The 17580-nt window shown below is 42.2% G+C and overlaps 1 protein-coding gene across 1 annotated transcript in view; it reads right to left on the reverse strand.

Annotated features, from left to right (window-relative positions):
- Positions 1-13784, reverse strand: part of MAST3 (microtubule associated serine/threonine kinase 3) — a 205434-nt gene extending 191650 nt beyond the window's left edge. Inside the window, exon 1 of the mRNA XM_075282755.1 lies at positions 13684-13784. Coding sequence (XP_075138856.1) covers positions 13684-13722 — 39 coding nt within the window. The 5' untranslated portion in view covers positions 13723-13784. The remainder of the gene's footprint in view (positions 1-13683) is intronic.
- Positions 13785-17580: the final 3796 nt, after the last annotated feature.

A 17580-nucleotide genomic window follows, 5' to 3' on the forward strand; every position in this document is an offset into this window, starting at 1 on the left:
TTAAAGGTTGTCACAGTACTGGCACGATGCTACAAATTTGGTGATCATGCCCAGTGGTGGTCTCCCAATAGTGCCAACTACATGCTGTTATCCAAAAATTTCAATCTTTCTGTTAGGTTATTACCACAACTGCCAAACAGTTGCTTCAAAGTGATATAGCAAATCATCTTGAATCCTTGGCAGCGAGGACTCATATAACAACATGAGGCTGCAAACCCACCTTATCCTTCTCTATGGTTATTTCTAGAATGAATACCTCTTTTATATGAAAAAATTCCATTTGATTCTAATGGACACAGTGGATCATAACTCTCCAACTATAAAGTGTATCTATAGAGTACATTTATAGATCTTGCTGAACCAAACATGAATGTTTCTCTTTTGAACCACTTTCATTGTATTGGTATCACAAGATGTTTCTTTATAATAAAGTTTAACACTAAAAAACACTAAACATGTGCAAATCTTTCCCTTATTCTCCTTTCTGGGTTGAATGGTTTTACGAGTATCCGACATGAATCAAACCTTCCAAAGGCTGAAGCCACATGTTACAGAAAAGCTGCTATTTTAGTTACAGATTTTGCTGTGTTTTTTGAGACAACAAAAGTATAAATGCTTCCTTCATATTTCCCATTCCTTTTCAGACTACTATTGACTTTGTCTCAAAACTCCACAGGAAAATCATCAACAAAAAAGCAGCTTTTCCGCAATATGGGGCTTTAGCTTAAAGAGGACCTTTTATGTCCTCCGGCACATGCAGTTTTATATACTGCTAGAAAGATGACAGTGCGCTGAATTCAAAAGTGCGCTTTACCAATAGCCCTTCATTGTCAGAAGGGCGTTCCTGACAGTCTAACTGGGAACATCCCTCCTGACAGTACTGTGTGTAGCGCTATAATGCGAGGGGGCGTTCCTTACCGCCCAGCAGTTAGGAAGGCCCCCCTAGTACTAGTCTTTGGATTAGCACTGTCAGGAGGCTTTTTTTTCTTTGGCAATTCATAATAGTCATAATTTGATGGTGAGGTTTGGGCCCCAAAGACAACTTATTTTACTGGTGATATAATGCACTAAGTATGCGTAGTAAACATTTGGATAACTTTTTTGCTTCCAGATGTATTTTACTTGGTGTAAAGTGCTAATTCACTGAATGTGACAAATATTTTTGTTTTTCACTAGACCAAGACCATTTCAATGAAAGAAATGTGAGAACTTGATGTAATAAAGCTTAACTTTTAATAGAAAATCATAAAATACTAGGATAAGAGTATAAAATTTTAGACCCCGGCTTTCTGAATGAGATGTAATTGGTTAGGGTATAACCATGAAAGCCGTACCCATATAAACATCATCCCTTAAAAAAGTAGTATTAGACTATAAAATAACTCCACAGCAAATACACTCAGTGGCTAAAAGTCACAGAAAGGCGTATCCCAGTGCCGCTTTTCTCGGATATAACGCGCAAACAGTGTGATGCGACCTATGGTGTTAGAGTCGCCAGGATAGCTGACCAGTCTTATGCAGACAGGTGTTTCGTGAACATGGCAGCATGTTGCAAGTTAACTGACTTTGAATGTGGAATGATAGTATCTCAGGTGGACCTGCAATATCACAGAGACAACGTTGACAGCCGCGTAAACTGGTCCACCGGTCGACCATGAGTGTTTGATGAATGACGTCATGTCACCTCCATGGTCTACTGTGAGTCAAATCACCGTCAATGTTTAATACCTGCAACTTATGGCAGACCATCTACACCCCTTTCCAGTGTCGGAGTTCCCTGATGGGAATGCTGTGTACCAACAGGACAATGCAACATGTCATCGCTCTTTGGTGGCATGGGACTGGCTTAATGAACACACCAGTGACCTCACGACTCTCGATTGGCCTGCCCGCTCGCCCAACCTCAACCCCATAGAGCATTTATGGGATGCTGTGGATACCAGTGTCCACTCCATGGACCCAGTGCCAATTACACAGGACTTGTTGTGGGCTGCAGTGTAGACTGCATGGATCAATATCCCTCCAGAGCTCTTCCAACACCTCGAGGATTCCATGCCTCGTCGTTTTGCTGCAGTTATCAGGGCTTGAGGAGGGGGACCCGCTATTAACGGCGCACTCAGTGTATAATACACAATATACACAAGATAAAAGGGGTCCCAAGTTAATGGGTAACTTAGTAAATAATAGAGATGAGCGAACACTAAAATGTTCGAGGTTCGAAATTCGATTCGAACAGCCGCTCACTGTTCGAGTGTTCGAATGGGTTTCGAACCCCATTATAGTCTATGGGGAACATAAACTCGTTAAGGGGGAAACCCAAATTCGTGTCTGGAGGGTCACCAAGTCCACTATGACACCCCAGGAAATGATACCAACACCCTGGAATGACACTGGGACAGCAGGGGAAGCATGTCTGGGGGCATAAAAGTCACTTTATTTCATGGAAATCCCTGTCAGTTTGCGATTTTCGCAAGCTAACTTTTCCCCATAGAAATGCATTGGCCAGTGCTGATTGGCCAGAGTACGGAACTCGACCAATCAGCGCTGGCTCTGCTGGAGGAGGCGGAGTCTAAGATAGCTCCACACCAGTCTCCATTCAGGTCCGACCTTAGACTCCGCCTCCTCCGGCAGAGCCAGCGCTGATTGGCCGAAGGCTGGCCAATGCATTCCTATGCGAATGCAGACTTAGCAGTGCTGAGTCAGTTTTGCTCAACTACACATCTGATGCACACTCGGCACTGCTACATCAGATGTAGCAATCTGATGTAGCAGAGCCGAGGGTGCACTAGAACCCCTGTGCAAACTCAGTTCACGCTAATAGAATGCATTGGCCAGCGCTGATTGGCCAATGCATTCTATTAGCCCGATGAAGTAGAGCTGAATGTGTGTGCTAAGCACACACATTCAGCACTGCTTCATCAAGCCAATACAATGCATTAGCCAGTGCTGATTGGCCAGAGTACGGAATTCGGCCAATCAGCGCTGGCTCTGCTGGAGGAGGCGGAGTCTAAGGTCGGACCTGAATGGAGACTGGTGTGGAGCGATCTTAGACTCCGCCTCCTCCAGCAGAGCCAGCGCTGATTGGCCGAATTCCGTACTCTGGCCAATCAGCACTGGCTAATGCATTGTATTGGCGTGATGAAGCAGTGCTGAATGTGTGTGCTTAGCACACACATTCAGCTCTACTTCATCGGGCTAATAGAATGCATTGGCCAGCGCTGATTGGCCGAATTCCGTACTCTGGCCAATCAGTGCTGGCCAATGCATTCTATTAGCTTGATGAAGCAGAGTGTGCACAAGGGTTCAAGCGCACCCTCGGCTCTGATGTAGCAGAGCCGAGGCTGCACAAGGGTTCAAGCGCACCCTCGGCTCTGATGTAGGAGAGCCGAGGGTGCACTTGAACCCTTGTGCAGCCTCGGCTCTGCTACATCAGAGCCGAGGGTGCGCTTGAACCCTTGTGCACACTCTGCTTCATCAAGCTAATAGAATGCATTGGCCAGCGCTGATTGGCCAATGTATTCTATTAGCCTGATGAAGTAGAGCTGAATGTGTGTGCTAAGCACACACATTCAGCTCTACTTCATCGGGCTAATAGAATGCATTGGCCAGCGCTGATTGGCCGAATTCCGTACTCTGGCCAATCAGTGCTGGCCAATGCATTCTATTAGCTTGATGAAGCAGAGTGTGCACAAGGGTTCAAGCGCACCCTCGGCTCTGATGTAGCAGAGCCGAGGCTGCACAAGGGTTCAAGCGCACCCTCGGCTCTGATGTAGGAGAGCCGAGGGTGCACTTGAACCCTTGTGCAGCCTCGGCTCTGCTACATCAGAGCCGAGGGTGCGCTTGAACCCTTGTGCACACTCTGCTTCATCAAGCTAATAGAATGCATTGGCCAGCGCTGATTGGCCAATGTATTCTATTAGCCTGATGAAGTAGAGCTGAATGTGTGTGCTAAGCACACACATTCAGCTCTACTTCATCGGGCTAATAGAATGCATTGGCCAGCGCTGATTGGCCAGAGTACGGAACTCGACCAATCAGCGCTGGCTCTGCTGGAGGAGGCGGAGTCTAAGATCGCTCCACACCAGTCTCCATTCAGGTCCGACCTTAGACTCCGCCTCCTCCAGCAGAGCCAGCGCTGATTGGCCGAATTCCGTACTCTGGCCAATCAGCACTGGCTAATGCATTGTATTGGCGTGATGAAGCAGTGCTGAATGTGTGTGCTTAGCACACACATTCAGCTCTACTTCATCGGGCTAATAGAATGCATTGGCCAATCAGCGCTGGCCAATGCATTCTATTAGCGTGAACTGAGTTTGCACAGGGGTTCTAGTGCACCCTCGGCTCTGCTACATCAGATTGCTACATCTGATGTAGCAGTGCCGAGTGTGCATCAGATGTGTAGTTGAGCAAAACTGACTCAGCACTGCTAAGTCTCTGCATTCGCATAGGAATGCATTGGCCAGCCTTCGGCCAATCAGCGCTGGCTCTGCCGGAGGAGGCGGAGTCTAAGGTCGGACCTGAATGGAGACTGGTGTGGAGCGATCTTAGACTCCGCCTCCTCCAGCAGAGCCAGCGCTGATTGGTCGAGTTCCGTACTCTGGCCAATCAGTGCTGGCCAATGCATTCTATTAGCCCGATGAAGTAGAGCTGAATGTGTGTGCTTAGCACACACATTCAGCTCTACTTCATCAGGCTAATAGAATACATTGGCCAATCAGCGCTGGCCAATGCATTCTATTAGCTTGATGAAGCAGAGTGTGCACAAGGGTTCAAGCGCACCCTCGGCTCTGATGTAGCAGAGCTGAGGGTGCACAAGGGTTCAAGTGCACCCTCGGCTCTCCTACATCAGAGCCGAGGGTGCGCTTGAACCCTTGTGCAGCCTCGGCTCTGCTACATCAGAGCCGAGGGTGCGCTTGAACCCTTGTGCACACTCTGCTTCATCAAGCTAATAGAATGCATTGGCCAGCACTGATTGGCCAGAGTACGGAATTCGGCCAATCAGCGCTGGCCAATGCATCCCTATGGGAAAAAGTTTATCTCACAAAAATCACAATTACACACCCGATAGAGCCCCAAAAAGTTATTTTTAATAACATTCCCCCCTAAATAAAGGTTATCCCTAGCTATCCCTGCCTGTACAGCTATCCCTGTCTCATAGTCACAAAGTTCACATTCTCATATGACCCGGATTTGAAATCCACTATTCGTCTAAAATGGAGGTCACCTGATTTCGGCAGCCAATGACTTTTTCCAATTTTTTTCAATGCCCCCAGTGTCGTAGTTCCTGTCCCACCTCCCCTGCGCTGTTATTGGTGCAAAAAAGGCGCCAGGGAAGGTGGGAGGGGAATCGAATTTTGGCGCACTTTACCACGTGGTGTTCGATTCGATTCGAACATGGCGAACACCCTGATATCCGATCGAACATGTGTTCGATAGAACACTGTTCGCTCATCTCTAGTAAATAACCTTCCTGACCACAGCGATAAGAGAGTGTTGTCTCAACAGCGTAGCAAGATAAAGGTGTCAGTGAAGGCAAATAGGACGAAACACCTTGAGGCCACTAGCCTAATGCCATGCCAACAGGGTTAGACCTCCTTATACACTTAAATAACCACTAAAGTACTACACTATATACTAGTTCATCTCAATAATTTAGAATATCATCAAAAGGTGATTGTCAAAGGTGCTTTTAGATTAACGTAAATTTTGCATTTCATTTGGAAATCAAGGTCCCAGAGTCTGGAGGAAAAGTGGAGAGGCCGCTGTACACAATCCAAGCTGCTTGAGGTCTGATGTGAAGTTTCCACAATCAGTGATGGTTTAGGGAGTCATGTTATCTGCTGGTGTAGGTCCACTATGTTTTATCAAGACCAAAGTTAGCGCAGCCGTCTACCAGGAAATTCTAGAGCACTTCATGCTCCCCTCTGCTGACACGTTTTTGGGAGATGGAATTTTCATTTACCAACAGGACTTGGCACCTGTCCGCACTGCCAAAAGTACCAAAACCTAGTTTATTAACCACAATATCACTGTGCTTAATTGGCCAGCAAACTCACCTGACCTGAACCCCATAGAGAATTTATGGAGTATTGTCAAGAGGAAGATGAGACACCAGACCCAACAATGCAGATGAGCTGAAGGCTGCTATCATACAACCTGGGCTTCCATAACACCTCTGTAGTGCTGCAGGCTGATCGCCTCCATGCCACATTGCTGCACTGATGCAGTCATTCATGCAAAAGGAGCCCCCACCAAGTATCGAGGGCACTTACTGGTCAGACTTTTCATTTGGCCAACATTTCTGTGTTAAAGGGGTTGTCCCATTTCAAGGATAGTATCTATACTGCTAGTTTATGTGGATTTAAGACTTTTCCTAAATACATTGCTTAAGCAAAACTGCTTTGTTTGGCTGCTATCTGAGATTATTCACTTCATTGTTTGCACCTTGTTTCCATAACCACGACCTGGGGATGATCTTATCTCTCTGCCCAGGACAAGTGATGTAGCTCCCTGCTCTCAGGGAGGAGAGGGGGAGCTGAGTGCTTATATTTCTGAGCTCTTTATCTCTTCGCCCAGGACAAGTGATGTGACATAGCTCCCTGCTGTCAGGGAGGGGAGGGGGAGCTGAGTGCTTGGAGCAGCTTGTATTTCTGAGCTGTTTATTTCCGACTCTTCCAGTTATCAGTCGGCTAATTGAATTTTACTGATAACGGCTGAGACAGGGAGTCTGTTACCTCTATATGTAAACACAGAACTAAAAGTGAATATATTGCAAGCTGACTCGGTCCTGTAACATGTATGTTTGGGATTCTCATCACCTAACAAATCCAGCTCTGCTACATCAGTTTTATATTGTGCATCTTCAAGTGATACTGTGCTAATTTATTTACAACCATTCCTCATTACTGACTTCAAACATGAACTGCTATGAAGAGAGATAGCAGAGCTGGCTTTGTCTGTGAGATAGCAAGTGAAACCCCACCCACCAATTTACCGAGAAAACCAGGAAGTGAACAAAGAACACAGCCTGCAAGATGATGAAAAGGAGAGTTGGGAATACCCCTTTAAATAATTTTTTTTTTACAGTTTGTCTTATATAATATTCTAATATTCTGAGATAATGGCTTTTGGGTTTTCCTTGGCTGTAAGCCATAATCATCAACATTAACAGAAATAAACACTTGAAAAAGTTCCCTCTCTTTGTAATGACTCAATATAATGTATGGATTTCACTTTTTCAATTGAATTACTTAAAAAAAACTTTTTGATGATATTCTAATTTATTGAGATGTACTATTATCTATTAAATTAACTAGACCGTTTCATTAACCCCTAATAAGTCATCAGGGGTCAATGCTAGAAGCCATGAAAGCTATTGTTGATAACATTCATGCCAATTGTAAGGGCAAACATGTCGTCCTCATTTGATAATCATAATAGTCATAATTTGATGGGGAGTTCTCTGTCCCCAATGACAACTTATTTTACTAGTGATATAATGTAGTATGTATAGTAAACATTTGGATAATTTTTTTGTTCCAGATATATTTTACTTGGTTTCAACTGATCCCTATACTAAAAATTGAATAGGTAATGTTAGGAGCGGTGCTGAAACCTCTGCAGTGGCTATGTGGGGGTTGTCGACCTTCTCCTAACATGGATTGCAACCTTTCTACTTACGGTGAATGGTTAATCTGCGCTCCTGTCAGAAACGATTTATTCCTTACTTCAATTCCTGTTCTCCGCTGGCTATTTGTTCTGTACTGGATGTTAGCTCTCCTGTGTTCCGTGTGTGTCCTATCTGACTTCTTGGTTCCGTCTCCGGCTCTGCTCTTGTCTCCTGACTTTGTGGTCCGCTCTCTCCTGTTATGACCCTGGCTTGCCTTCAGACTCCTGCTCCTTGAACACAATTTATTACTGCTCTGCTCTACTATTACCAACCCGGCTTGCTTGACCTCTCTCCTGGATTACCTCTCTGTACTGCGCTGACCACTTGGTGAAGACTAGGATTGGATGACTACGCTATAGGTTTACTGCTGCCACCTTCTGGTTACCACCATCTGCTGCTTTCTGCATCTTCAGACCTTCATCCTGTCTCTGGAAGTTTTCCAGTAAGTTTAACAATGATAAACAACATACTATAGTTATGTATATCACTTTTTTAGCCCTGGAGAAAAACAACTTTGAAGTCTTATGCAAAGAAAGCAGTTGGCACACTGGGAGCTGGTCTTCAACTCCCTGAAGCACTACTCTTGCCATTCAGACCCCTACCATCTCCTATCTGCATCACCCTGTGCTTGTTCTTCCCAATCCTCCCACTGCTATGACATCAGCCATCCTAAATCACAAGCAAGAGCAGCCTAAAGCCCCTTCCCTAGTACACCAACTGCTTCTCCTGCTGAAGACTTTAAAGTAATTTTCTTCAAAAGTTACATACACAGCAAAGGTAAGAAGTTTATCACAGTAATGTGCTCTGAGGGCAGTTGAATATATTTGAGGGAGGTGGTGCTTCCTGTACTGCACTGTACTGTACTATTATGTTGTGCTGAGTATATAATTAGCATCCAGCGCCATAATAAAACGGTGATTTCATGCCATAGAAACAGGACTATTACACAGCTGGGACCAAAGTCTAGCCACTAGAGTTAGAAAATACTTCAACTCCAGCTGCTTAATTAATCACATGACATGATCAATAGTGATTGCGGCATCTTGGTGGTTAGGGGGCAATTTCACTCCTTTGATCCCCCACAATGAGATCTGCTGTTGATTGGCCTCCTGGCTGCCTTTCTCTATTGTATATAGGGATACTATGTGCGATTTACTGCAGTACAGAAGTTCAGGTTCAGAAGATCCCATGTTCCAGTCCCCTTGTGGGACAGGAAACCTTTTTTTTATTTAAAAAAAAAAAGTAGAGTATAAGAGGAAATGAAAGTAATATTAGGTCTAAAAAAATACTGGATGTCATCTGCCTACAAGTGCCACTGCCAATTCTGTTTTGCCAAATAGTTGATGATTCCTTTTCATGTGAGTACAGAGAGATGTAGTTCCTACATTTGTTCCTGCTCCACCATGACTAATTTTCAGCTCACAAATCCTACACAATGTAATGGATTTGTCCTTTGGCAATGTAAAAACAAAACCACATGTAGCTGCTGCTGCTGCCAACACCACTGGAAATGTGTTTGCTATTGCCAAGCTTCCATTAGGTCTATCCAGGGCAAGTTTTTTGTATGTTGGGGCTGTGCATCGGCTGCCACCACCCTTTTCCTTTGATGTCTACTTGTCACCCTGACCTGGTAGTCAGGTTCTATCTGCTAAATAATTATCAATTGGCCTCCCTATATATTTTTTTTTGTGACTCACCATAACCATAGGATTCTTGCACACCTTCATAATTCCCACCTCAACATTTCCCACTAGTGCCCTCCCACCAATATGTCTATCACTACCATACCCTCTGTCACAAGTACCCCCACCCCAAACAGTCATGCCTTCTACTTGACTTGTACTTCTGCCTCCCTTATCTCCAAAAAAAGAAAAAAAATTGTTATCCAAATCAGCAAAGACAGGATGAAAAGGAAAACATGGATTAGGTAAAATATCATTCTCAGTAGGTGCCACATCACTTTTAGAGATCAGTGTAATTGAAGATGAAGAAAACATGGCTGACAGTGCAGAAAGTCTATGATAAATTATGTGTTACAACAGTACAGTAGGAGGAACACATAGGGGCCCTAATTCAAGGTCGCACTCATCGTATCCCTCTCAGATGTATCAGCTTGTGATTGAGATGAGTGAACCAAGTACTGAAAAATTTCATATTCATCTTCATTGGCAAAACCAGAAGTAGCATTGCTGTCTGCACTCTTATTGTTAGAACTTGCAGTTTTGGATCCCATGACAGTAACGTGAGTGCTTTCGCCTTCCCCTTTAGCCTGTCTACTACCATCTTTCTTTCCAGTTATTTTCCTGCACTGCTTATAAAATAGTGATAGAACACAATTATCACACTATTTATTTACTTACAAAAATCTCAAATTTCATTACTATTATATTTTTTTTAAATAGACGCTGAAAGAGTTACTTGGTCAGTGATTTTTTTGCTATATCTTTTAACAAAAAACACTACTGCAAAAATTTGTTACAAAGAAGATTAAAATCAGCACTGAAAGAGTGACCAGGTTAGTGAGTATTAGAGTAGCACACATTGTGCGACAGAGACTATGGATTAACAAGACAGTTAACAAGAAGATGAGATTTACTGCTGAAAGGGTGACCTGGCCAATGAACAGTGTCACAGTGAGATTGCATTTTACTGTGATTTAGGTTTAGAACCAATTTACTACTTACAAACTGAAAGCTACGATCTATGAGGAATCCGTGAAATTGGGTCTTGGCCTTGTTCACATCTGCGTTGGTATTCCGTTCAGGGGAGTCGGCATGGGGACCCCCCTGAATGGCATACCAAAAGCATTTGCAAACGCTGTGCAGTAAAAGCACGTGGACCCCATAGACTATAATGGGGTCCGTGTGCTTGTCACAAGATCTCCACAGGGAACATGCAGAGAGGAAAGTACTTCACTACTTTCCTCTCTGCATCTTCAGTGCGGAGAATGTGTGGGAAGCACACAGACCTCATTATAGTCTATGGGGTCTGTGTGCTTTTACTGCACAGCGCTTACAAATGCATTTGGTATGCCATTCAGGGGGGTCCCCATGCCGACTCCCCTGAACGGAATACCAACGCAGATGTGAACGAGGGGACAGATGCAAAACGGTCATAAAAAATATCCCTTTTCCACTGCTCTTGTGTACTTGTAGTTTTACAGACATGTGATACCTTCACTGGATCTACTGTATTAGTTATAATTCAACTAGGGTAGTACTAATGGCATTACCATAATTAATAATTTACTTAGATTTAGATTAGATTTCACTCATTTATGTAGTGAATACAAATTCTGTACCTCTGTAAAGAGACTGTCACCACTTACATTGATCTCCAGTAGGGATCACAATCTAAATTCCAAATTAAGATAAGTCCCACAGTGGAGAAATTTCAGTATGTTACAGCATCATAGTAATACAGGTACAGGATAATACACAGTAATACTGTATATTATGGAAGTAGACACACATATGCTGAGAAGAGAAGATACAGTCCTATGAAAAAGTTTGGGCACCCCTATTAATCTTAATCATTTTTAGTTCTAAATATTTTGGTGTTTATAACAGCCATTTCAGTTTGATATATCTAATAACTGATGGACACAGCAATATTTCTGGATTGAAATGAGGTTTATTGTACTAACAGAAAATGTGCAATATGCATTAAACCAAAATTTGACTGGTGCAAAAGTATGGGCACCTCAACAGAAAAGTGACATTAATATTTAGTAGATCCTCCTTTTGCAAAGATAACAGCCTCTAGTCGCTTCCTGTAGCTTTTAATCAGTTCCTGGATCCTGGATAAAGGTATTTTGGACAAACAATTCAAGTTCAGTTAAGTTAGATGGTCGCCGAGCATGGACAGCCCGCTTCAAATCATCCCACAGATGTTCAATGATATTCAGGTCTGGGGACTGGGATGGCCATTCCAGAACATTGTAATTGTTCCTCTGCATGAATGCCTGAGGATTTGGAGCGGTGTTTTGGATCATTGTCTTGCTGAAATATCCATCCCCGGCGTAACTTCAACTTCGTCACTGATTCTTGAACATTATTCTCAAGAATCTGCTGATACTGAGTGGAATCCATGCGACTCTCAACTTTAACAAGATTCCCGATGCCGGCATTGGCCACACAGCCCCAAAGCATGATGGAACCTCCACCAAATTTTACAGTGGGTAGCATGTGTTTTTCTTGGAATGCTGTTTCTTTTTGGACGCCATGCATAACGCCTTTTTTTTATAACCAAACAACTCAATTTTTGTTTCCAAAATGAAGCTGCCTTGTCCAAATGTGCTTTTTCATACCTCAGGCAACTCTATTTGTGGCGTACGTGCAGAAACGGCTTCTTTCTCATCACTCTCCCATACAGCTTCTATTTGTGCAAAGTGCGCTGTATAGTTGACCGATGCACAGTGACACCATCTGCAGCAAGATGATGCTGCAGCTCTTTGGAGGTGGTCTGTGGATTGTCCTTGACTGTTCTCACCATTCTTCTTCTCTGCCTTTCTGATATTTTTCTTGGCCTGCCACTTCTGGGCTTAACAAGAACTGTCCCTGTGGTCTTCCATTTCCTTACTATGTTCCTCACAGTGGAAACTGACAGGTTAAATCTCTGAGACAACTTTTTGTATCCTTCCCCTGAACAACTATGTTGAACAATCTTTGTTTTCAGATCATTTGAGAGTTGTTTTGAGTAGCCCATGATGCCACTCTTCAGAGGAGATTCAAATAGGAGATCAACTTGCAATTGGCCACCTTAAATACCTTTTCTTATGATTGGATACATCTGGCTATGAAGTTCAAAGCTCACTGAGGTTACAAAACCAATTTTGTGCTTCAGTAAGTCAGTAAAAAGTAGTTAGGGGAATTCAAATCAATAAAATGATAAGGGTGCCCATACTTTTGCACCGGTCAAATTTTGGTTTAATGCATATTGCACATTTTCTGTTAGTACAATAAACCTCATTTCAATCCTGAAATATTACTGTGTCCATCAGTTATTAGATATATCAAACTGAAATGGCTGTTGCAAACACCAAAATATTTAGAACAAAAAATGATTAAGATTAATAGGGGTGCCCAAACTTTTTCATAGGACTGTATACTAGGCGTCTATAGCAGCTAAGGAACAGAAGAAGAAAGAAGGAAGACTTCATAATCATAGTCATTTATGAGTATGTTTTGGTATATACAAGAAAAGCAGATGAAACCCTCACAAACACAGGGAGAATATACAGACTCCATGAGGATGTAGCCCGTAGTGGGGTTTGACTCCAAGATCCCAGTATTGTGATGCAACCAAAGAGTCAGTGTGCTGCCCATAATCACAGACACATCCTGTATCATGAGTCAGAACATTGAAAGAAAATAAACCCTTTCATTTATCACTGCATCTGATGTAATAGACAGTAATATTCGTGTTATTCTACTTCATCCCTTCTACAACATAATACGTGTATCTCATTTTATCAAGGTTAATATCATTATACAAAACACTGATGCACAGATATTGTTTAATGGACAGCTCGAATATAATTATAGCATCCTCATCCTCACATTGTACAAAATAAACTGAATTAACAAGAAAACTGTATGATTGAAAAATGTATTTTTGATGATACTTCCAAGTTTCCCCCATAGTAAATAATACAGCAGGATCTGTTCACACTAGTGCTTTAGCTTCCTTCTGAGATATGACTGCCTTGTCATATCTATTTTCAATCAGATCTTTCTTTCGAATGGATCACATTCCTTTTTACTCATAACGGGCATCAAATTTTCATGGTCTTTTTGATAGCAAGAAGACGGGTATTGTTACCATCAAAGATGCCAGACCCCCTAACATAGCTTAAAGCTAATGTGAAGAAGTCATGGGATGCTGTATAGTCAGATTTACATCCTTCATAAAGTAGACATTACAGAATGAATAAAACATGCTAAACAGTAGCGCTATACAACAACTTTCATTACTGAGAACCAGACAGCATTGTAAAAGATACAAAGACATACGTGCAGTCCTCTCCGCCTCAGGATGCTTGACTCATCCATGTCTAATTCCTCCTTTTTGCCTCTTCAGCCTCTCTCACAATTTCAGCATGCTTTCTTGTTGGTGTCTTCTTAGATCTGCTTTGGCAGCAGCAAGCAACACTAGAAGTAGTACAACTGCTTCATTTCTCCAATTGGATATTCGCAGTCATATGATTCTCCTTTTCTTATCGTCCTATCTCCAGACCAATCTGATGTGCTGCTTAACTGTGTGATCTCCTTTGAATAGCTTCTTATGCATGTTTCAGGGAAATTATAGTATACATAAAATACAATTAGAAATTACATTGCAACTGCACTAAAGTTTCTCTGCTTAATTATAATGTTTGATTCATTTAGTTTCATTTAGCGTTAACAATCAGATGATTTCTTATTAGGTTACGTTTGCAAAGTAGGTACTGTCATTAGAGTAATTTCAAATGCTGACAGAGGTATCTTTCTTTCAGCCACAACTATTCACTCAGCTGCTGTTAAATTTCTGAACTTTTTCAGAAAATGAAGTATTTCTCCCAGAAAATTATTGCAATTACACATGATTTGTTATACACATTGTCAGGGTCTGGGGTTGCTAGGTGGGGTGGGGTGGCATAGACACAAAAGTCCAGATTCTTTAGTCCAAAAACAAAAGTAGAGTTTATTTTCACTCAAAACGGTAGTGTAGTAACAAAAGAAAACAATACAAAATGAAATCCCTGCCCGGCTAGGCTCTAACTAAACATAGAATAGGTTACTTCACCTAAAATAACAGAAATCCAAAAGCCAGTAGAATCACTCAGGACACAGCTCCAAAAATATGACCTCTTTCTTTGGCTCTCCAGCCAAACTCTGCCAAAGACTGCTGCTGGAGCTGACTTCTTAAGCCTCCTTGACGAGGAGACTCTCAACAGCTGAGTCGCTGCAGGAACATCCCCAAAGTGTGGACTGGAGGGGGGTGGAATGACAGGTCCCACTATCAACCTACCTTCCATTTCTAAAAATCCAGGCCAGTAAGAGGAACTCTGAAATAACCCTCAGCAGACAATATTTATCTGCTGAGAAACGTTCTTTCTGGAGTTTTCTTATCTCACCCACCTTAGTAGTCTGAGATGTACACCCCCTCCATTACCTGACCAGCCATCAGCTTACAACATGTTTATTTCTTTTGTGTGTATTGGAACAAATAAAAAAAACCTGGCAAATTGGATAGAATTTCAGATAAAACTCCCAAAATAGGCAGGATAAAATTTTGGAACCTTTAATAACATGTGATGAGACTAGTAACAGGTGTGGGCAATATAAAAATATCTGCTTTTTGACTCAATCTTTGCATTGTGTGTCTGTGTGTGCCACACTAAGCATGCAGAACAGAACGTAAGGGAAGAGAATTGTCTGAGGACTTGAGAACCAATATTGTGGAAAAATATCAACATCCTCAAGGTTACATGTCCATCTCCAGAGATCTTGATGTTCCTTTGTCCATTGTGCAACATCATCAATCAGTTTCCAACCCATGGCACTGTAGCTACTCTCCCTGTACATGGACGGTAGATGAAACTTGATAAAATACAATACAGGATAGTCCGGATGGTGGATAAGCAGCCCCAATCAAGTACCAAAGAAATTCAAGCTGTGTTACAGGCTCAGGGTGCATCAGTAACATTGCAAACTATCCAATCGACATTTGAATGAAATGAAATGTTATGGCTAGAGACTCTGGAGGACCCCACTGCTGACACAGAGACTCAAAAAAGCTAGACTCCAGTCTGCCAAAATGTATTTAGAACAAAATCCTTCTTTGAAAACAGCTTGTGGACAGATGAGACCAAGATAGAGCTTTTGGTAAAGCACATCATACTACTATTCTACTAAAAATTGATTGAGGCCTGCAAAGAAAAAAAACACTGTATCAACAGTCAAATATGGTGGAGGTTCAAAGATGTTTTGGGGTTGTTTTGCTGTCTCTGGCACTGAGTGCCTTGATTGTGTGCTAGACACCATGAAATCTGAAGATTACTAAAGGATTTTGGGTCTCAATACAGGACCCAGATTCAGACCCCATATTCTGATTTGTTCTGTGTTACTAATCTCTCTCATGCACTTTCTCCTTTCCTCTATTCTTGTGAAACAAAAATATTACTGAAATATGTAATAGTATTTATGGAGAAAGGAATATTGTTCAGTGCCATAAAGTTGTGATGTAAGGGAACACTTTTTAGTAGGCTGAAAAGTGATGAGTTTGGGGAGGCCTTATGGCCAAATAGCCGATGGAATTAAAGTTTAATTTCTCACCTATGTTAGCACTATAAACGACAACATGGGTATGTATACACTTGTTTTTATGTCTCCTAACCTGCAATGTTATAGGTTGGGGGGACTAAAATTGCAAACTTATTGTTTGAGTACATTACTTAGTTACTCAGTGAATCGTCTATTCTGTCTTTTTGTATATGTAGCTCAAAATGGAATACAACGTCCCTAGTGATCATAGTGGTTAAGAAAATTGAATGCGACATCAACTTCATACTGAATAGATATCTTTCCTCTACCGAAATGGAATGGTAAGCCAAGAATGCACACTGCTGCTTCGTTCATTCTCCACTGCTGGAGATAGCCAAGCACTATACTAGGCTATCTCTTGCAGTGCCATGGAGAATACATGGTGCTCCATATATTCTCCATGGGGTTGCTCAGCTTGCCACTTCATTCAGGTGGGGAAACAGGTCTACCATTCTGGTGATCAGTGGGGGCTACATAGGATGACCCCCCTCCTATTCTCTATGTTGTTGATAGAGGATAACGATAACATTTAGGAAAACCCCTTTAGGCTGAGTTCACACTGAGTTTTTTTGGTCAGGAATTTGATTAGGAATCTGCATCAAAATCAGCCTCCATAAAAATCTTCCCAATAGAACTCTAATCTTTAAGTCAGGGATTATACTTATTTTTCATGTATACATAATTAGTATGGTCATAGTGATTTTTTTTCCTACTTAGCCACCACCTCTTGATCTGTTGCCCGGAGTCTTGGAATGGTTGTTCTGTGTAGTAGAACTATTGTGCAGTTTTCATCTCCCTTTATCTTCCCACAAATCTATTTAAAGACTCTTTGCAAGGTGGCCTTGATGGACGGGATTTTCGACTTCCTGACAATCATCATAAGGGGATAACAAATTTCTACCTATGCAGTGAGAAGCACTTGCAATCTGAAGATCCTGATCCACCATGATGCTTGTATTAGAGGGCATTGACATGGAGGCAGTTGGTGCTGATTCTGGCGCGATAACTCGCGTCAGAATCAGCACTGAAAAAAAAGACTCCCATTGCCTTCAATGGGTTCCGTTTTCAGCGCGGAACCCATTGAAATCAATGGAAGGCTTTTCTTTCCCATTGAGTTCAATGGGTTCTGCGTGGAAAACGGAACCCATTAAAGTCAATGGGAAGCTTTATTTCCACGTGGATTCTGACGTGAGTTATCGCGCCAGAATCAGCGCCAACTTCCTCTGTGTGAATGCCCCCTTAGAGTCTTAGAACTCACACCAAAGGTCTCATTTCTTGACTAAACTCTTTCCATGCAAACCCTGAACAAACTTTCTATCCTTACTTAAGCAAGAATTTACTTTCAGTGGAGACAGTGTTATGAATATGTCTATGTAATAAACATGTAAATAAATACGGAAGCTTTCTACCTAGAAACCTCCTTCCAAGGGTGACCTTTATCAGGAGACGATATTCAAAATTGCAACCTTCAGATATTGGAGAAATATTTCCGTAATAGTATAACAATCTCTATAACTTAAAAGGCCGCTCTGATGGCTTAAAGATACTTTGTATGCCCTTCCTTCCCTTATAGCCATGTAAATACATTGCGTTCCTTTAGATATC

This window comes from Leptodactylus fuscus, chromosome 1, assembly GCF_031893055.1.
Source record: "Leptodactylus fuscus isolate aLepFus1 chromosome 1, aLepFus1.hap2, whole genome shotgun sequence".
NCBI classification, from domain to species: domain Eukaryota; kingdom Metazoa; phylum Chordata; class Amphibia; order Anura; family Leptodactylidae; genus Leptodactylus; species Leptodactylus fuscus.